Genomic DNA, 22,773 nt, shown 5'->3' with positions numbered 1-22,773 from the left:
GGCCAAATCCACATGTGATATGCAGTTTGCACCCGCGAAACCACATGTGTGGGAAAAGCGGTAGAAGTAATGTAATGTTAAACCATTAGCAGAAAGATAATACCTCTCTTTATTACCTTGTTAGGGAGCAAGTTATTCAGAACTTTGACCTCTACGACTGAAAGAGCGAAACTTTCCACTTCCTTCTAGTAAAGTACCAAAGTGCATAAAAGGTCATGCTATCTTGTAAAACAAGAGTCGTTGCGCTATGAAAGTTTTGTGTTTAACTCCACTGGCTTTCTACATAAGATTCTGTTGATGTTTAGTTCTCAGTGGCTAAGTATCGTGAACAAAACGACAACCAGTACTACCAACTTCTGATTGTATATTTCTTCCACCAGAAGAAGAGTTACTCAAGAGGGAATATGATTCTGTAAAAAGAATCAGTTCTAAAACTATCAGTTGGGTATGCGTGATTATTTCAATCGTTGTTATTGTTGCCCTGCAATGTTTGCGCGCGAATTGTCTTGCTATGCTTCTACTTGTAAACCTTGTGCCCAGAATTACGAGAATCCAAGGAATACACTATCTGCAGACAAGACTTTCCTTCCGACGCTGCACTGATGAAGCAGTTTCCTCTACGCGTTCTCAAAACTGAACCAGGAGCAGACAACTTCTAGGAACCTAGGAAAACTGGCAGATAACTCCGTCAGAGAAAACAGCGCGGGTAAATTAAAAAAGTGTGCGTGTTCGTGCTATTCCTCGTTTAAACATAACATATTTTCTTCCATGTTGTTATATACATACAGTACAAAGCATAATGTAAGCAATATTAATTTAATATGTACTTTTCAATCTCATATACAGTAGACTTGCCATTTAGACACGTTATAAAGGGGATATTTTTAAATCCAGTAAATGAAACCTTTGTTGTGACTTTGTTAGTTGTCTTAGACACCACAAAATAGCAGCCGAAAGATGTATGATGTGAATTACGCTGTTATGCCGTAATAGGCCTATATAAGAAAAATTGTAGCACCCTGCCCGGGTCCATGGCTAAATTGTTAGCGTGCTGGCCTTTGATCACAGGGGTCCCGGTTCGATTCCCGGCAGGGTCGGGAATTTGAATCATCATTGGTTAACTTCTCTGGCACGGGGGCTGGGTGTATGTGTCTCCTTCATAATCATTTCATTTTCATCACGACGCGCAGGTCGCCTACGGGTGTCAAATAGAAAGACATGCACCTGGCGAGCCGAACATGTCCTCGGACACTCCCGGCACTAAAAGCCATACGCCATTTAATTTCATTTGTAATACCCTCTCTAATCTAGAAACGTTTTGGGATGTGATGCCAATGACTGTGAAAAAGACCAGACTATTTGAAGCTTTGTCGATTACAGTTACATTTCAAAATAAAGATATACTGCCCACTGAATAGAATATAGAAGAGCTACGTTACATGATGCGTTTCAGTACGACAGGAGGCAAAAAACGTACCTCGAAAGGGGTATAAAGACTACACTCACCATACGGAGAACAGAGCTCGATGACGAATTCTGATGTTGAAGACGGCACACATACCCGTCCCCGAGCCATGGGAATTAACCGATTAAAATCCCCGACCCGGCCGGGAATCGAACCGGGGACCTCTTGGATCAAAGACCAGCATGCTAACCATTTAGGCACGGAGCCGAACATTCTCCTTCTTGTTTCGTTATGCCCATTCATAGAGCGCGTTGGAACTTGTTCATTGGCTGGATGACTTTCGCCTTCCTATTCTTCCAAAATCTCTCCATGAACTCACTGTGTTGCCTCTTCCGTTCTTCTGACCACTTTGTACCAGTCCTGCTGTTAGGTTTGACCACAAATCTGTATTTATTTACTGAAGCCCTAAAGATTTTGCGATTTTTCATGATGCCTTCCCCGATGTTCAATTCATTCAGATCCCCTCTTGTTTCCTCCAGCCAATTTCTTCTGTTGTTTTGGGAATGTATTGCATTGCTTCCCGTAGAATAATTGTTTTGTAACGTTTCACTTTAGCATTACGTGACATTACTCGCTTATTGTAGTGATCCTATGTTAGTCTAAATACCCTCTGAAATTTTGAGGTCCTTTCTGAATTGGCCAAACTGCCTAATCCCGAAGGAAGAATTATTTCTCCAAGGTATTTAAAAGAAGATACCTGTGAAATTGTCTCATATGCCGTTTCAGTGTTATCTTTCTTGCACTTTTGGTGAAAATTCTGCATATACTTGGTTTTCTCGAATGATATCTGAAGGCCTGTCAGTGATGCTATTCTGCGTAATGTCCCGACAGTAGTTTCCTCCTTGTTCTTAGTGATGATAGCTAGGTCATCTGCGAAAGCCAAGCATTTCACTTTAATTTTGTTGCCACCAGTCCCGATGATTATGCCTGAGATATCCTTTTCCCACTCTCTGATCACTTTATCTAAAACCAAGTTAAACAGATGAGGAGAGAGTCCATCTCCTTTACAAACACCTGTGTGTACTTCGAAAGGGTCAGAAATTTTTCCAAAAAAAGTCACTTTAGATGTTGTGTTTGTTAGGGTTTGATGTATCAATTCTCTGGTCTTCCTGTCCACTCGAATTTCTTCTTTCCTCAGGTCAACGAAGATGACTATCGTGTTGTTGCTTCTGCTGATCTTCAGAATCATCATCAGATTCCATATCTGTTCAGCACACGAACGTCCATTCCTAAAACCGGCTTGATATTCCCCAATCAAATGATCTGCTTGTTTCTCTAGTCGGTTTAGGAGGGCTTTAGATAGAGCTTTATAAACGGGTACTAGGGATAGACCTCTATAATTATTTGGATCCATTCTGTCACCTTTTTAATGTAAAGGATGAATCAACGCGCACTTCCTGTCCTGCGGGATCACTTCTGTTTTCCAGATTTATTTTAGAATTGTGTGGATTCTTCTAGTAAGCCCTTCTCCTCCAAGCTTCAACATCTATGAGGTAATGCCATCTCTTCCCGGTGCTTTATTTTTAAGGGATCGAATGATCTCTGCTGTTTCTTCCAGTGTCGGTGGATGTGAATCTGGGTTTGGCGTGGGCTTTTCAAAGTGCAATATCTCCTTTGGTGGGTCACAATTGAGTAGGTTTTGGAAGTAATTTGCTAGGATCTTTCAGTTTTCTTTGGTGTTTGTCTCTAGTGTGCCATCTGATCTACGAATACATATGCCTGGACGCTGATAACTGGATAGACTCTCACGGAACGTCTTGTAGAATTTCCTAGTTGTTTTTGATGAAATCCTATTCTATATCTATGAGCTTGTTCGTGTCGTATGCGCCCTTATACCTGCGAATTATCTTAGCTGTGAATTTCTGATCCTTAATGAATGCCTCCCGTCGTCTGGTGTCCGTTTCATTTTTTCCAGGCTTTGATTCTGTCTTCAATTGCTTTATCACAGGTTGTATTCCACCATCTGTGTTTTCGTTTCCTCGGGGGCTCTCCTACCTTCTGTGCTGATGTTAGAATTGTATATCGCAAGTCAGGCCAATCCTTGGGTTCTTGTTCTTTTATGCCCTGAGCATCAGGGCCCATATGGCAGTTTGTAGGGGGGGGGGGGGGCAGACCTGCGGGTATGTAGTATTTTTAATATTTTGGAAGATAAATGGCCACTTGTATTCTGTGGTAGAATAACCCACGGTGTTCCCTGCTTGTTGGTGGGGAACGGTACTACCGCTTCTACGTAATACTGACTTTTGCATCATTTTCCTGAAAGGAAAACACCTAAATAGACTAGAGTTTTACCTTTCCCTGAGAGCTAGGGGGGGGGGGCGGTCCCACCTTGCCCCCGGGTATGGGCGCCCTTGGCCCTGAGAAAATGCATTTGAGTTTCGTTTAAGGTATTCAGGATCCACTCTTGGTAATCTATGAGCTTTGGGCTTGGATCTATTAGGTTGGAAATTTCACTTTGACTTTGATTCAATGGTGATCAGAATCGACCACTCCCTTACGTACTCTAACATTTTCGATTTCACACATGTCACACACTGCTACGTGGTCGATCTGGAATTCCCCTAATAAGGGATTTGGTGATTTCCATGTTTTCTTCTTGTGTGGAGGCCTGCAGAAATATGTAGACATGACTTGCATATGAAAGGATTTACAGCAATCTATTAGGTGCACACCACCCTTATTTGTCCTACGATGTGCTGGTGATGGCCTACGATCCATCTATACTTTCTTTCTTCACCAATCTGTGCATTAAAATCACCTAGCAAAATCTTCAGATGGTGTTAGGGATGCTGCTGATGGCTTCTTCAAGGAATTCCCGGAAGTCTTCAACTTTCTGAGGAATTCTCCTATTGTCACTGTTTATGGCTGCATGAGCATTAATCAAAGAAGATGGTTTGTTACTTGATTTTTCTGTGCGCACAGAGATGCCTTCAGAGAGGGATGTAAAATTGAGTACTGAATATGCTATTGATTTTCTTATCAAAAAGGTTGTTCCAAATTACGGGAGATTCTCGCCAGTTTTTATGGCTGGGTTACCCTTATATATATTAAAATTTTCTGAATCAAAATGGTTCTCGTCTTGGAAGCGTCCTCCCTGTAGGGTTGCAATTTGAATATCAAATTTATTCAGGATGTCAATTAGTTGTTTGAGTTCCCCAGTTTTCATAAGAGTGTTTACGTTGACTGTACCCATGAAGTTCTTTTTCTTTAGATGAATAGATTATTATTATTTCTTCGATTTTGGCCTACTTTGGACCACGGTAAACAGTTGACTTGCTGGTTAGTCCTTTTAACTGCTTCATCATTTCGTTGTGGTTCCCCTTCCTCTCCTCTGACCACATATTCTTGGGCTTTTCATTTTACTTTTACTGGAACTCCTTGAATTTATACATTTTAGTTCGAAACATATCTCTGTTAAAGATTTATTTTGGATTGATGCTGACTTCCTCCATGTCTTTTCTTGTTTCTTCTGCCCATTTAGTATTTTCTTTTAATCTGATGATGTAGTTAAAGATTTTCTTTGATAGTCGACTCTCGTTCATTCTTGTCAGCAGACGTAGAGGGAGTTCAGTCAAAGTTGCAAAGATTTCCACATCTGGATTGTTCCTTCAAATTTAGTTAAAATTTGTCTTCAGAAAATCTATCAAGGGTGTCCCTAACACTCATCAACATCTTCCACTGTTCGTCCTTCTCCATACATTCTTCTTTCAAACTCTGAATCACATCAGGTAAATACTTTTTAGCCATGCACCGCCAAAAGTTCCAACTGTAGGTCTTCGTTGTTGTTAAGTAATTATTGGGCTTGTTTGATGGCTGCTGTGTCCATTGAGTCTAGGGCACACGTGAAGCATTTGATTTAATTTTCGCACAAGAAAACTGCGCATATTTTCCAAGTAGCCTTTACGATAATCTTCTTCAGAACAGCAATGAAGTCATTTAAACCCAAACCAAACCCCATGACACTACAGCCCTTGAAGGGCTTTGGCCTACCAAGCGATCGCTGCTCAGCCCGAAGGCCTGAAGATTACGAGGTGTCGTGTGGTCAGCACGACGAATCCTCTCGGCCGTTATTCGTGGCTTTTGAGACCGGGGCAATGCAGTAATTTACCTTGCTGTAATTCTCCCTGATACTTTCGCAAACACGGCGCAGTCAATATACAATACCGAGCTCGATAGCTGCAGTCGCTTAAGTGCGGGAAGTATCCAGTATTCGGGAGATAGTAGGTTCGAACCCCACTGTCGGCAGCCCTGAAAATGGTTTTCTGTGGTTTCCCATTTTCACACCAGGCAAATGCTGGGGCTGTACCTTAATTAAGGCCACAGCCGCTTCCTTCCCACTCCTAACCCTTTCCTGTCCCATCGTCGCCATAAGACCTATCTGTGTCGGTGCGACATAAAGCAAGTAGCAAAAAAAAATATATATACAATACATGTCACATGGCTGAGGTTGGGATACATGTTCTTCATTTGTTGGAAAGCCGAAAGCATAAAGCGAGCTTGATCAGTCACCACAAGACTGACATTTTTGTATTGTATGCCCGCTGACCATAGGTTAATACACGAGTCATTGAATGATTGCATTACTGTCTTCTCGAGTTGGTACATGTTTAAAAGCATAGATTTCACCTGTTCAACAGATAATGAAAATACCAACACATTCAAAATATATTTTTTCAGCTCATCAATCGTTTAATCTAAAATGAATCCCACTTCGTGTTTGACGACCGCCTCTTTTATTTTCTCGAAGACGTTCTCATATATTGGCTGTATGTCATATTTTCTGAGAGTGCTCTCATCCAGTATTGACCTTTGCGGGCACTTCTCAAAGAATTACTTGAATGCAGGATTTGTGTAGACTGGAATTTATGACTGGATTAATGCCATGGCAATAACTGTACTGAACTCATGCAATGACCGCTGCTTTTCAGATCCTTAAGCGAAGGCATGTGTCAGAGTAGTTTGCTTAGGTTTCGACTTCCGAAGTCCAGTATTCATTACATGTTTGCTGTAGTGGATGTGCTGGTTTATTCTGTTTCTTTGATGCTTGTCATCGATTGCAATACTTACTTCGCAGACGGCACATCGAAGAATGATCCCATTAGTTTCAATAAATTTCATCTTGAATTCTTCTGAAAGTGCATACAACTTCTTAACCTTCGACATGACCTTGTATTATGAAAAATACAAATTGCTGCTCAGTGAACGTGGGTGATATTTGAACTGTGGGAGTCAACCTAAGCTCGAAGGTCGATAACAGGTTTGCTATACCAGTCAATTCAGTTGTTCAGTCTGGTCCAGACTGGTAAAAGCACTTTCGAAGTACATAGAGAGTACACAGTCGATTGGTCGAACCGTTAAATTAATGCCAGTACTAACTAAACCTGGTTTAAACTATTGCAGCATCATTGTTTACATTTTTGATTTCACAGCTGCAAATTGGCCATTCTTGCTGAGGTTGGCCATTGTTGTCTTGATATGAATTAATGGAGATTTCTATATATTATAATTATTTTAATATTTATTTATTCACTATTATTGACTTCTGACCAAACATTTTTTAAATCTGTTCAAGAGGAGAAAACAAATTCTGTCCAATCTTTTAAAAACACAGAAAAAAGTGTGAAGCATGAAACAGAAGGGAAAAGGTGGCAAAATGTAGTAATCTCACATAAAAAGGTGCAAAAGGTTGACGTATCTGTACGAAAATAGCTATATATTTAGAAAGGCGTTGCACCTTAATCCCTTCACTATTGATGACAAAACACATGTCCTATCATTATTTCACAAGTCGCAGGTTATAGGAAAACATTTACATGTAACTCCTCATCTGGGAGAGTAAGATGAGAATCATATCATCCAAGGCAAATTAAATTATTTTAACAGCTATTATGTCCTTAAAGCCATTATAAAATACATTAATTATTAATTGATGGTACTGGCTTTATGTCCCACTACCTACTTTCAGGTTTTCGGAGACGCCGAGGTGCCGGAATTTAGTCCCGCAGGAGTTCTTTTACGTTCCAATAAATCTACCAACACGAGACTGGCGTATTTGAGTACCTTTAAATACCACCGAACTGAGCCAGGATAGAACCTACCATGTTGGGGTCAGAAGGCCAGCGCCTCAACCGTTTGAGCTACTCAGCCCGGAACTTTCAGGACACATTCCAACATCATCATCAACAACAATCATCAATGATCCGCATTTAAGACTTTCGCTCAAGTGGCAGATTCCCTATCCGCCGATCTTGCATTATACGCCCTGCAGTGGAGAAGCTCCTCTCCGGGGGAGCGCTAGATGTTGGAATGGAATGGATAAAATAGGCCAGTTTGGAAAGATGAGGATATTGGTTTTCATGTTCATGCCACCAAGTAATCAAATCATGTAGATCCGTGGACTTGATCTTTTCGTTATTGTACCTCGAAACTGCAGCCAATGTAGCGCTAGTATCTATTGCACGTTCATCGTCAGACGAATTTTCAAATTCACTGAAAATCCCTTATTTTTCTCCTTCTTCGTTGGAGGCTCTGGGTTGGAATTTTCTGCAACTTGAAGCTGGTTACTTCTTGTTGCAATAAACTTCCTAGCGTCAGATCTCACTTCGTTTCTGCCCGCTTCACTGAGGAATTTTAAGTTCTTGCACTTAGGGTGTGAGAAGGTAACGTTTTCTTAAACGTTTTCAAAGAACTTGGAAGTGTATCGAGCATTGCTCTTGATAAATCATTCCACTCCTCGTCCGATAAATTAATATTTACCCCAATTTGTTCTCTTGATTTCCAACTTTATTTTCATATTGTGTTCTTTCCCCACGCATGGACATAGCTCCGACATGGCATGTCAACATTATCCTCATTCAAAAGGAACATAAAACACTGTTGGTAAAGCTAAGAATTACAGATTCACCAGACGTAGGCAAGAGGGCATTTTGGACATTTCATGTAGGAAAGAGTTTCATCTGGTATGTTGGTACGTTCTGTTCCGGTGTGTTTCCCATTATTAATGTACTATGTAGAGTTGTAGGAAATTCATTCCAACACGGGAATAAAGATTTTCTGGCCCCATGTCCACATAACATATTTTGTCCGGCTCCATGGCTAAATAGTTAGCGTGCAGGCCTTTGGTCACAGGGGTCCCGGGTTCGATTCCCGGCAGGGTAGGGAATTTTAAACATCAATGGTTAATTTCGCTGGCACGGGGGCAGGGGGTGTGTCCTCTTCATCATTATTTCATCCTCATCACGACGCGCAGGTCACCTACGAGAGTAAAATGAAAAGACCTGCACCTGGCAAGCCGAACATGTCCTCGGACACTCCCGGCACTAAAAGTCATACGCCATTTCATTTTTTCATAAAATATTTTCTTCTACGCGTGAGGAATGGCCTGAAAGTTTGGTCGACCTTATTGTTACAGCCTGTATGAAGTTACTGGTGAAATGTTACAGGAGCTTAGAACATGGTAGGCCATCGTAGTTTGTTTACTTCCGTCTCAGTGATATTAGAGCTCTCAACTTACCCCATCCCCTTCTCCTTTATGATTCCATTTTCCGTAATTAATCGATCGATCGTTCTTTCACCTTTTTCTTCTCATTTCTCTCTTCATTACCTTCTTGGTGAAGAGGAGCTAATGACCACGTGGTTTTGCAGCTTATAAAAATCACGACAACAGTCACCACTATCACCAGTCAAATCATTACCTCGACGAGTAAACAATATATTCACGTCAGCAATGCTCCCAGTTGGCTATAAAAATCTAAATTCGTGAATATCTCCATTGTACGGTAAAAATGTATGAGATAATATTGAACTTGAATTTTCTGTTTTGTGCACTCTTTATAAAGAACTGTTGTTGCCGTATATACTGGAAAGTTTGTGAAAAATGTTGTAGTAATCATGAATATCTCCGATATTATTACTCGCACGGTAAAAATAAGTTACCTGAAACATTAAAGATCGAAAATAATTTACGTAATTTCTATTCTGTTCATGTATTCGAAATCGGAAAAGTTGAAATGTCCTATTTTGGACCCCATAATACTGCTACGCCACTCTATACTGATCAAAAAATATATAGCCTAGTCCACATCCTGGCTATCCCTGAACTTAAATACCGAGGTTTGAGGAATTCTACTAAGCCGTTTTCCACTGATGTCGACACTAACGGACAGACAAATTAACCTGAATCTATTTTCGACTGTTGTATTTCTAATCCGAGACTAATACGAAGTATGAAGCATTTGAGGTGCACAGCCAAAATTGTAACTTTAATTATATAGACTGTGAACTATTAGCCTGATACCCAATCCAACCAAAGTATTACTTAGAGCAGGTATTGGCTAGAAGACTGTACAGACAGTTAGGCAGATATATTGCTGAATAAACCGAGCGAGTGGCTGTGTGCCACTTCAAATATCTGGGGTCAGTCGGGGAAGAAACTGAAAATGTAGGATTGGAAATCACTAGCAGAATACATGCAGTTTGGAAGTACTGGAAGTGGTCAAAAGGGCTGCTCTGTGATAGAAGGGAACCAGCCAGGCTAAAAGGTATAGTGTACAAGATAATGGTGCGGCTAGCGATGATGCATGGTAGAAACCTCGCTTTTTAATAAAGGACACATCAACAGAATGGGACTAGCAGAAATGGAGATATTGAGAGGGATGTGTGGAGTAACAGACTGGACCGTGTCTGAAATGAACACTTCAGAGGAACACTGACAGTTGCAGAAATAGCAGGAAAAATTCGAGAGGCACGATTGCGATGGTTTGGACATGTTACGAGAGGAAAGGGTGATTGTGTGGGGAAGAAGGTGATAAAGATGGCGATTGAGAGTAAAAGAAGGTCGCCCAGAAGAAGGTACAGGGAACTAATCTCTGAAGACCTGAAGGAGAAGAACCTACGTGAACAGTGGGCACTGGACAAAGAGAAATGGAAGAAGTTCATCAAACACAGCGACCCTGTATAGAGAGGAAAAGCTGGAACAACTGTTAAACGCAGAACACCATAGTTTCTTTCTTTCAATTGGGAGCATTTCATCAAAATCCTAAGAGGGAACTTCATGCACTTCCCTTGTGAGACTTTTGTGGAAACTACATTTTGTTGTGGCCTGTACTAAGAGACAGACACAGGAAATGCTGTACCCATCAAGAATTAGCAACAGGCAGAATATTAAGTTAATACGTGATAAGATAGCATGGGCAAAGCTGAAAGCTGGAATTACAAGTGTCGTAACCATGGAAACATACCGTCGCATGACAACATTCACTTGTTTTTTGCTACCTTGGCGAATAAACGTCTAAACCCCTTTTTTTAATGGCTCGAGCTATAAAGTTTCTGTATCTGTTGTTGCAAAAGTTTACTTTTTTTATAACTTAATTCTAGAGTGTGGTGCACACGCTACTTCAAAGTAGCTGTAGTTAGAGAGGTCGACAAATAGTTCCGTGTCAGGTGAGCATGTATTACTGCTTTACTACATATACATCCCGAAACGAATACATAGCCTAATACTAGTGTTCATTCTGTGGTGTTATTTAGATTTTATTTATTGATAGAAATAATTAGATCATAAATGCCAAGAAATTCGCTAATGTAAAATTCTCTTTAAGATATGCATGAAGCAACAATGTACTGTGTCACCGCAAACGAGTAGGTTTTCGGGATGCGCGAGACGGGTTCGAACTCTAGACAAAGTTTTGTGGTCTATAAAACTAGGCTGACCATTTTTCCGTGGGACTGTAAAAATGAGACAGGGTTAAACTCAACGGAACAATGAATACAATACGCTTTTGTTTATCACTATACACACTGTTCAGTTTATTTTTCTTTTTGCTAGTGCATAAAGTTTATTTATTTATTATTATTATTAATCACAAACAGTCGTATCAGCACACTGTTTTAATCCTAAACCGGTTTCCGGACTCTAAGGTCCATATTTGCTTTACATTCCACTAACTACTTTTACGGTTTTCGGAGACGCCGAGGTACCGGAATTTAGACCCGAAGGAGTTCTTTCACGTGCCAGTAAATCTACCGACACGAAGCTGATGTATTTGAGCACCTTCAAATACCACCGGACTGAGCAAGGATCAAACCTGCCAAGTTGGGGTCAGAAGGCCAACATCTCAACCGTCTGAACCACTCTGTCCGGCGAAAGAACAAGTGTAGGAGTGTGCAAACAATACGTATAAACTTACAATATTGTTGTAAAAGGTGCGACATTCCATAGGAAGGGCTGGCTTATCCTCGTGTTCGTGTTTGTAATGATTATAGTGGATAACGTAGCACTAACACATCGAATGTTTTGGGCGACGCAAAGATGGCAAAGAGCTAGGACTGAGAAGGTAGCGGCCGTGATCTTTAATTAAGGTACAGCCCGAGGATTTTCCTGGTGTGAAAATGGGAAACACGGAAAACATCTTCAGGGCTGCTGACGGTGGGATTCGAACCCACCATCTCCCGAAAACAAGCTAACGGCTACGCAGTCCTAACCGCAAGGCCAACGCGCTCGGTCCTGTCCACTGTAATGAATTTCAATTCTTCTAGGGTTCGTTATTGCAATTGATATTACAAGGATTAAATATTCATGAATTAAGATTTAAATCTTTTTTAAAATACGAAAATGTAACCATCGGCATCGAATAATAATTCTACCGGCTAGCATTCAGGCCTGTAGCCCCATAAAAAGAAATCAGCATCAGTAATCAAGCAAAACAAAATCTGACACTTCAGCAGCAGGACAGATGCCGCGTGTCTGAATTTCAGTATTGTTGCCAACTTGTATTTTTGTTTTCTGCAGATACAATTTCGTATTTAAACAAATTATACCAAACCAAACGGCGCAACAACTCCGAAGAGTCATGGTCTACCAAGCGAGCACTGCTCAACCCGAAGGCCTACAGATTATGAGGTGTCGTGTGGTCAGCACGACGAATCCTCTCGGCCGTTATTCTTGGTTTTCTAGATCGAGACCGCCATTTCACCGTCAGACAGCTCCTCAAATGTAATCACGTAGGCTGACTGGACCTTGAACCAGCCCTCAGATCCAGTTAAAAATGCCTGACCTGGCCGGGGATCGAGCCCGGGGCCTCCGGGTGAGAGGCAGACACGCTAGCCCTACACCGCGGGGCCTGCTAAACAAATTATACAGGGCGGGCAAAATAAAACTGGCCCGGAAAATATTTATAAGACTGACGCGGAATTGACCCTTGTTAATGAACAGGAGAACTGCCGATCGCAGAAAATGCTGGAAACCGTGATTTCGATGCACCAATCGCTTGCTGACACATGTTCGCGCGTGCGCATCTCCCAAGTGCATCGCAATGTCATTACGTGTGAGTGAGCGAGAGGAGTAGACGTGTTAGTGACCAGTTGAAAACAACACAAAATGGAGCTCACGATAAAACAGCGCGTGTTCATTTTCGAGTGTTATGCGAAGCACGATTCGTGTAAAATCTGTGCAGAACTGTTTATGTAAGAGTCCAAGACTGGAAGTGTTTTGGCGAAACCTCCAGCAAGGTCTGCAGGGCAAAACTTAGTGGCAATATGGCGTGTAACAGGCTCTCTAGCGAATAAAGTCCGTGGCTTTCCGAAAAGATTTCTTACACCAGAAAACATTGCTTGAGTAAAGGAAAACCTGGAAAGTCCGACGAAATCTCAACGTTGTCTATCTATGCAAGTGGGAACTAAGAGAACGTCGTGTCGAAACATTATATAAAAGTCTGACTCGTTGGCTGAATGGTCAGCCTACTGGAATTAGGATCAGAAAATCCCGCGTTCTATTCCTGCAGGGCCAAAGATTTTAATTGTGTATGATTACTTCCTCTGACTCAGAAACCAGGTGTTCGTATTCGTCTTAATACATATCTATTCATGTTCATACAACACACCACACTAAGAACTATACACGAACACGCAATAGTGAGTGTATCCCTCCCTATGGGGTTGACGTTAGGAAAGGCATCCAGCCGAAAAGCTGCGCCCAGTTCACTTCAAGTGCCGAACCCAATAAATTGGTAAAAAGTCCAGAGAGGAGAAGAATGTAAATAATTGAAGGACGGTGGTGCATTTTGAGCCCCACTACCGTTCAGGTTAGAATGCTGGGCTAAGAATAAGAAAGCAGGAATAGACCCGCCAAATGTTATGGAATATGTTTTGAAAAAAAATCATATCAGCTATTTTCGTATTAATTAGCTCTATGAAATCGTACTTGAGGAATCGTTGACCTATTTTACTCAACGTTTGGGTCACCCAGTATACGAAACCCAAATTTAATTACTTGTTATTTATATGCAATTCTAAATTAATAAATTCCATTTACATCTGTTTTCAGTTTTATACTCTCCATTTTTCGTTTAATTTGAGATTATGACTAGCTACATTGTTAACTGAAACTGATATAACATATTTAACCAGAAATTCTTCCATGTAATAGAATACATCGTTTATAACATCTATTGTGCTCCACAGAACGCGTCACCCGATGTGGTTAAGGTGCTAGCTGGCAACAAGTGCGACGCTGTCACGCAACGAGCAGTGGAAGCAGAACGTGGTCAGAAGGTAAGACCTAAAATCTGTTTACATTTATCTTCATAGTAATTGTAATCAAAATCACGTGTACAGGCGTGCACATTAATGGTGTCCCGACATAAACAATCAACACTGCCCCACTCCAGTACTGAAAAGAAGGGGAGAGAGTGAAGGGGTAGTGTTGAAGGCACAATGACTCACCTTCTCGCTTAACGCATTGCTGGATGGACTGCATGCAGACAGCCCGCTACAAGACTTCGTTGTGATCGAAATGGGCACAGTGGAGGATGTATTGACGTATAGCATTAGGTTACCTACTCGTCCGGCCCCGCGGTGTACGGGGCAACGCGTCCGGCCACCCCGGGTTCGATTCCCGGCCGGGTCAGGGGGTTTTAATTGTAAATGATTATATCCCTGGCCTGGGGACTGCGTGTTTGTGTCGTCCTTAACGTTTCTCACATTCAACACTCAACACTTCCGCAATTCCAATGACATGCAGGTTCATATATTGTGCAAGTAGGGGCAAAAGAACTCTATAAGTCGACGCCCCGAACAAATAGCATTTTAACATTTAAAAAATAAAAAGTAACCTACTCTGATAATTACAGTATTAAGGGGTAAAGGAGGTTTTTAACCGAAAAGTATTTTATACTAGTTAGGGATATTTTGTAGCTGCGTTATATCGGGTCTACCAATCCTTCTTCACCTCGTTCTTGCCATATTTCTATCCATCTCCAAACTGTCTTAAAACTGCATGGTATTGCTTGGGGGACCATGTGAGCCTCCCACATGCCAATAATACGTCCTTGATTCACCAGCGATAGGATAGGAGCCAGCTTATTACAATGTTACAGTATAACGCCGGAATACACACACTGTGCATTCAGCACTACCTGTTCACTCCCTTCCCCTCCTTTTCAGTACTGGGGTGGGGCAGTGTTGATTGTTTATGTCGGGACACCATTAATGTGCGTGCGTGTACTAAAACATATAGTGGAAAACGTAACTATTGACTGGTGCTTGTCGCAGTGATACTCAGTGAATCAAGAAATCGTAAGATACAGTTAAGGAACATAAAATATCATGGTGGTAGCAGAGTTTAATTGGCGCAGGTGTTGCCGGTGAATTACTACTTGGGATAAAATTTCAACTTACATGTGGTATGTTTGTAACTGAGAATTTTATTGGGTAATATACTGGACAGTTAATTTTGTCAATGAGATCATTGTTTTCGAAAGAAACAGGTTGTACTGATTTATGAAATTTAGAAGTTCTACACATCGCAAATCTCGCTACGAAAACATGCAAAATTAAAGAGAGTTTTCTGAAAACTGCTGTAATGAATGAGGATGGGAGATAGCTCATGCCGTGTGTCAAGGTCAATTAGGTATTCTTCAGTAATGAATATATTGCTCAGCGTAGGTTAGGAACAACTACAAAGTAGCATTTTTGTCGGGGGCACAGGCACAAATCTTGTCTTAAGCGATTGCCAAGGGTAACAATAAATATTATCTACCACATCGGCTTATATTTAAGGAAATCAACACTACGTTATATACGACCAGGTTTTGCTGGCTATGGAAAACAGAAGAACGCTTTTTCACTACTGAAAAACATGGAAGAGCTAGCAGACAGAGGCTAACTGCAGGAAGTCTTTATGTTTGGTTAATAAGTCGTTGTTGTTATTATTAATTGACGAACTTCGTATAACACTTATTTTAGGTAATATTTGAATTACTGAACGAGTTGACAACGAGCGATAACCCCAGTGTCTTGAGTTTTGAAGATGATTCTACAAGTTTATCATATTAGGCAAATTCCAATGCCGAATCACCTTGTGGAAGGGCACATAGAATCCATGTATAGTATATCCAGCCTGTTGTTAGAACTCACCAGGGGCTTACAATTTGAGAGTGTGGGATGCCGACCACGTTTCCTCTATAGTCTGGAATTGCGTACACTTGCTTCCGTCAGCAAGACTTGAGGCAGCAGAAACGTGTTTCTGAAAATTGATCACCAAAACTAGCTAGACACGAAGGAAAGGTAATGACGAAATTCTATTAAAAAAGATCCAAAGAGGGAACTGTTATTAAAAGTAAAGAATAGGAAAGCGAAGGTGCGATTGGTCTCCTCCTAAGGCACAAAATCCCCTCCAAAATATTCTTGTAGATAATATCATGGAGATGGGCTACCTGAGAAGCATAGTCAGCGAGATGAGATATGCATCGTACGCATAGATGAAGAGGTTGTTGAGAATAGAAAACTGTGACTGCAGCAACTAGGCTTTGCCTTTAGAGAATGATGATGATGATGATGACTTGTGTCAAGCTCCTCACTGTTATCTATCCAACCAGATTGAGAGGCTCAATAGAAGAACGCTGGCATTCCGAGACCAAGTTGGCGGGTTCGACTTTAGTTAGTTCGGTGCTCAAACACGTCAGCCTGATCTCGGTAGACTAACCGGCTCGTAAAGGTACTTTCACGGGACAAACTTCCGGCACCTCAGTGTCTTCGATAACTACAAAAGCAGTTAATGGTACGTAAATCCATAGGAAGTCGGTTTCATTTTCCTACTCTACGAGGGTCATACCTTCCATTTGCCAATGGCTTCATCTTCGAAGGCACAAATGTATTTATTTTCCACTTTTAGTCACAGTTATAAGGAAATGATTGCCTAATTCTACTTACCTTTAAAAGAATAACGCCACGATCACTTTTCTCTTCAAGCGTGAATATGACGTTGAACTTTGATCAGATATGTGTAAATTGCTTCAGGTATACCTTGTCGACTTCATTATTTCCATTATAATTTTCTATATCTGCAATCCTTGGGAATGCCAGAACTTTTAAGGGTCAAGGTTAACCGTTTCTTGCCGACATTTTCGTCAATCTCTCTCAGTCTACAGCATGTGCCTCGTTTATCCTTTAAACTCTTCAGTCATTTGGAGAAGCCAAGAGAATCTTCAAAAATATTAAAAGGGTCGATTAGGTCTTTGGTGCATGATTTTACCATAAATTAATATTTATAATTTCCTATTTCTAGGATATTTGACTGTTATATATGATTTCTCGGGACTAACATTCTTGTTAGATCAACTGTTTAGAAAGAATTGAAAGACATAAGACTGAAAGAGTCTAATATCTACATTAACTATCACAAAATAGAGAACGACAATAGCTGAAGTCAAGAAGGTGTTTCCTATCTGGCACTAACGCACCTGATACTAATACAGAGAGAAACAGGATTGCAGGAGACGAACATCACACTTTCATGAGCTGGGATAGTCTTAAGGACAGTGTCCCGTCTCATATTAATTTACCATGTCCATCATGGTGAACTTTTAACAGAATACGTAGAAGGGTACCAAGGACTACATCAAGTAATGGAACTTACTACAGGATGAACCTTGCGTTTGCGAAGAAAATCAAGACCAGATGCATCTTTACTTATACCTCAACTGCCCTCTAAGCACTAGCTTATTTTTCTCCTTCTTCTTCTTCTTTCCCTTTTAATTTGCCCACAGCATGGTGCGGTCACAGGTGCGAATTGTGTCGCACCTGCGGGCTTGGTCTTGTTTTCACGCCGGATACTCTTTGTAATGCCAATTCATTGTGGAGCGATATACAGGGTGTTAGGTGTATACGTACAGATATTAAGCTAGTCGGCAAAGAAAAAGACATCTCACAATATATGCTATGTAATTTTTATCTTGTCCTATTAGTTTTCCCATAACTGAGCCAAGTATTTCAGGACCTAATGTGTTTTGAACGGCCGTAGCAGGATATGCCGGTTACGTCATTCTGTCCACGCATAGTGGAAGTACAGTAGCAGAGTCTAGGGCTTGTTGAACCTGTTTCTTATCGCAGGCCAACACATGTTGTTGTGCACTTCCCCTAAAGGCTTGGCAAGTAGGAGAGCATGACTCACGTGCCAGGCCACTTGCTGTACTCGAAAACCGGTCTAGGGTACTCTGTGTGAAATGTACACAGAATCCTTACAGTGACGTCGAAGATACGCACCAGCACATACGTGCGAATAAAGTATTGTGTAGTTGTGTGTGATTTATAAGACGTCAATGGCATTACTCAGTGATCCAAGCTGATAAAATGAAAGGAAATAGTTAATAAGTAAATGAAAAATGAGCGCAACATTTCTGTGCTGTTATTGCGACAGTCTACGATGAATTTCTGACAATAGACAATGCGAGTTGTCTATGCTTATTCATAAACTTTTCAGGTCAATGAAAGGACGGTGGACACTGAAAGAAAAGGCTGTAAGTATTCAGTCATATTGTTATTAAGGAGACAGATTTCAAAAACCGTAGTTGCAACCATGCGTGAACATTGCTCGAAGGAAAAATAGCTACTGTGGATTTCTTTTGCTAGGTGCTTTACGTCGCACCGACACAAATAGGTCTTATGGCGACGGTGGTACAGAAAAGGGCTAGGAGTGGGAAGGAAGCGGCCGTGGCCTTAATTAAGGTACAGCCCCAGCAATTGCCTGGTGTGAAAATGGGAAACCACGGAAAATCATCTTCAGGGCCGCCGACAGTGGGGTTCGAACCTGCTATCTCCCGAATACTGGATACTGGCCGCACAAGCGACTGCAGCTATCGAGCTCGGTCTACTGTGGAATTGCCGCCGGGCATTTCTAATAGAAGGCTTATTCTTCTTTTTCCTAATCTGTTTACCTTCCAGGGTTGGTTTTCCCTCGGACTCAGCGAGGGATCCCACCTCTACCGCCTGAAGGGCAGTGTCCTGGAGCGTGAGACATTGGGTTGGGGGATACAACTGGGGAGAATGACCAGTACCTCGCCCAGGCGGCCTCACCTTCTATGCTGAACAGGGGTCTTGTGTAGGCCTTGCGGGAATATGGGGAGATTGGAAGGGATAGACAAGGAAGAGGGAAGGAAGCGGCCGTGGCCTTAAGTTAGGTACCATCCCGGCATTTGCCTGGAGAAGTGCGAAACTAAGGGAAACCACTTTCAGGATGGCTGAGGTGGGATTCGAACCACCTATACCCATTTGACCTACCGAGGCTTAGTGGACCCCGTTCCAGCCCTCGTACCACTTTTCAAATTTCGTGGCGGAGCTGGGAATGGAACACGGGCCTCCGGGGGTTGGCAGCTAATCACACTAACCACTATACCACAGAGGTGGACAGAAGGCTAATTATTGGACAGTAAGTGCCGATAGGTAATGTAACGGACCCGTTTAATTAAAACGTCCGTAATAATAATGTACTACTACTACTACTACTACTACTACTACTACTACTACTAATATCTTTACGTTCCACTAACTAATTTTCACGGTTTTCGAAGACGCTGAAGTGCCAGAATTTTGTAACGCAGTACTTTTTTAAATGCAAGTAAATCCACAGACACGAGACTGGCGTATTTCAGCACCTTCAAATACCACCGAACTGAGCCGCCATCGAACCTGCCAAGGTGGGATCAGAAGACCAGCGCTCTATCGTCCGAGCTACGCAGACCGGCATTGGAGCTTAGAGTAAGTTGATCGTGCGGTTAGGGGCGCGCAGCTGTGAGCTTGTATTCTGGTGATAGTGGGTTCGAACTCCACTGTCGGTAGCCGGGAAGATGGTTTTCGGTAGTTTCCCATTTTCACATCAGGGAAATGCTGGAACTGTACCTTTATTAGACTTCGAACGCTTCCTTCCCACTTGTATCCCTTTTCTCTCCCATCGTCGCCGTAAGACCTATTTGTGTCGGTGCGACGTAAAACAATTTGTAAGTACATGCTTCGGTAATTTCGGAGACATGTCTGCAATTATAATATTAATAATAATTCGGACCTGTTAAAAGTTCACTATTTTCTTTAGTGTTTTCTGACAGATTACGAGCTACGAAGTTTGAGTGGGGCGATTAACTTTTATTTTCATAATAGTCAGTAATAATAGACTAACACGGTTTTTATAATAATATTGTTAGTGGCTTTTCGACGGATGCAAGCTAATCGCACGGCCAACTCGCCCAATAATAATAATAATAATAATAATAATAATAATAATAATAATAATAATAATAATAATAAATCTTCACGTGCCAATGGAGACGCGCGGTGTCGGAATTTTGCCCACAGGTATTTTTTGACGTGCCCGTAAATCTACCGATCAGAAGCGGTCGTATTTGAGCACCTTCAAATATTAGCGGACTGAGCCAGGATCGAGCCTGCTAAGTTCATGAAACCAGTGCTTGAACCGTTTGAGCCACTCAGCCTGGCAACGTTTATTTTGATACGTTGAATAGGCACTGCAAAATCAGCAGTAAGCTAGAAGGTTCTCATTTACATTTAAACATGTTCTCTTCGGTTGGAAGCACGAAAGGAAGGTACGTTTAATTAATTTATGTTTATAACATGTCCCTTACTGGTATGAAGTAAAACGTTCGATGTGTTTTGACATTTCAATTCCGATACTACTCACTTTGAAATTCTATCCCATGCATTCTTTCGTTGACGTAATAAACTTTATTTACGTACACGTCAACACGGGTTGTTTCCCCACCCCTACATGAAACCTGTCTGTCTGACCTTGACCTGAATAACAGCTGTCAGAGATGCGAATTATCGTCCGTACTAGTACGCGAGTTACTTCGTAGTAGTAGTAGTAGTAGTAGTAGTAGTAGTAGTAGTAGTAGTAGTAGTAGTAGTATTTGAATAATGCCAGTGTATGAATACCACGAATACCATTATATGCTGCTAGTGTATCGTGTGGCAAAGCAGAACACGGGTCGCCCTTCATGAATCTGTCGGGAAAGGCTTCCAGCAATTTATATTTTGTTTCTTATTCCCTGCGAGTTAAAACAGAGGACACTTTGCGTTTTTAAGGCCCGATGACATTAAGACAGCAATCATCATCATCATCATCATCATCGTCGTCGTCGTCGTCGTCGTCGTCGTCACGTATAAATATTCAATAAAAATAATCGTTTTATATTCATCATTACTGAAATAGGAACTATAAGTTAACATTTAACTTAAGATTGCCTAGAGTGTTTTGTTAATTTACAAAAGAAAGTTTAACATTTCTTTTAATGCAATCTGTATGTTTTTGTTTTCTAAACTGTTGTACTGTAATGTTTAACATAGGTACATTATGTTGTTCACAGGCGTTTTCGTGTACGTTCGTAAATCCGTACTTTTCTATTCGAGATAGTCTTGTTACCGTCCACCTGGAATTACGGAGCCCGCACTGTATGTTAGTTCATTATTTTTCTACAACAGAGTGTTACGAATGCGACTGTAGTGCCCGCGACCACGCCACTCTTATGTCTGTGTCACTAATGTGCACTTTGTTCAGCTGTGTGCTGCTTGACTATGTGGCTCTCGTTACCTTCTTCTTCCCCCTCTTCTACTGCAGCCTTATGTCTTAACAGGTATACTGTATTCTACCGACATCATCTCAACACGCAGTAGCGTAATCTGCTGCGATTTACCGAGCTCGATAGCTGCAGTCGCTTAAGTCCGGCTCCATGGCTAAATGGTTAGCGTGCTGGCCTTTGGTCACACGGGTACCGTGTTCGATTCTCGGGAGGGTCGGAAATTGAACCTTAATTGCTTAAATTTACTGGCACGGGAACTGGGTGTATGTGCCATCTTCATCATCATTTCATCCTCATCACGACGCGCAGGTCGCCTACGGGAGTCAAATCAAAATACCTGCATCTGGCGAGCCGAACTTGCCCTCGGACACTCCCGGCACTAAAAGCCATACGACATTTCATTTCAGTGTGGCCAGTATCCATTATTCGGGAGATAGTGGGTTCGAGCCCCACTCTCGGCAGCCCAGAAGATGGTTTTCCGTGGTTTCCCATTCTCACATCAGGCAAATGCTGGTGCTGTACCTTAATTAAGGCCACGGCCGCTTCCTTCCCTGTCCTAGCCCGTTCCAGTCCCATCGTCGCCATAAGGCCTATCCGTGTAGGTGCGACGTAAAGCCAATAGCTGCTGCGATTTGTTATTAGCACCATCATAGTAAAATGTAATATAGTTGTGGCGGAATCTTCTTAGATATGTTCGACATCTGTGGATTGTGTATAATTTGATAACTCATCTGTACTCATGAAAGCGACCGTCGGCCTGGCGTTCAGGTTAATAGCTACATGTCTCTAACGTGTAACCTTGTTTATGTTTCTTATATTTGTTGATGTGTATGTTTGATGTTTATACACAAGACGAGATTACAGCTGACTCATCCCCACGAGCTTGACCTGGTTCTCGTTTTACGCATAGTAATCTGTAGGTAACTACTGCGACCGATGCTAACTCACGTGACATACATTTCATCTTGTTTCCTCTTAAACCACGCATATTTTACTATTTTCTTCCACGTATTTCAGCTTTTAATGACCTAATAATAATAATAATAATAATAATAATAATAATAATAATAATAATAATAATAATAACGTTAAGTGCTTTACGTCCCACTAACTACTTCTACGGTTTTCTGAGACGCTGAGGTGCCCGAATGTATTCCCGCACGAGTTCTTTTTATGTACCAGAAAATCTGCCGACACGAGGCTGACCTACAGTATTTGAGCACCTTCAAATACCACCGGACTGGGCCAGGTTCGAACCTGTGAAGTTGGAGTCAAAAGGCCTGCACCTCAACCATCTGAGCAACTCAGCCCGGAAGGAGGCACGAAATGTAGGTACGTTTAATTTATTTAGTTGTATAACATGTCCAATATTCCTTTGAAACTAAACGTTCGATGTGTTTCGATAATTCAATTCCGATGCTACTCATTTGGGCATCCCATGACTGC

At 41.5% G+C, this 22,773-nt stretch overlaps 1 protein-coding gene across 1 annotated transcript in view; it reads left to right on the top strand.

The window, feature by feature from the left end:
- RabX4 (RAS oncogene family member RabX4) overlaps nucleotides 1-22,773 on the top strand; it is a 237,170-nt gene that overhangs the window by 203,776 nt on the left and 10,621 nt on the right. The window contains exon 4 of the mRNA XM_067141160.2: nucleotides 13,925-14,014. Coding sequence (XP_066997261.1) covers nucleotides 13,925-14,014 — 90 coding nt within the window. The remainder of the gene's footprint in view (nucleotides 1-13,924; nucleotides 14,015-22,773) is intronic.

The sequence above is a fragment of the Anabrus simplex genome, chromosome 1 (assembly GCF_040414725.1).
Source record: "Anabrus simplex isolate iqAnaSimp1 chromosome 1, ASM4041472v1, whole genome shotgun sequence".
NCBI lineage: Eukaryota > Metazoa > Arthropoda > Insecta > Orthoptera > Tettigoniidae > Anabrus > Anabrus simplex.
Note: the sequence above shows the minus strand (reverse complement) of the source record. Positions and strands in the feature narration are given on the sequence as shown.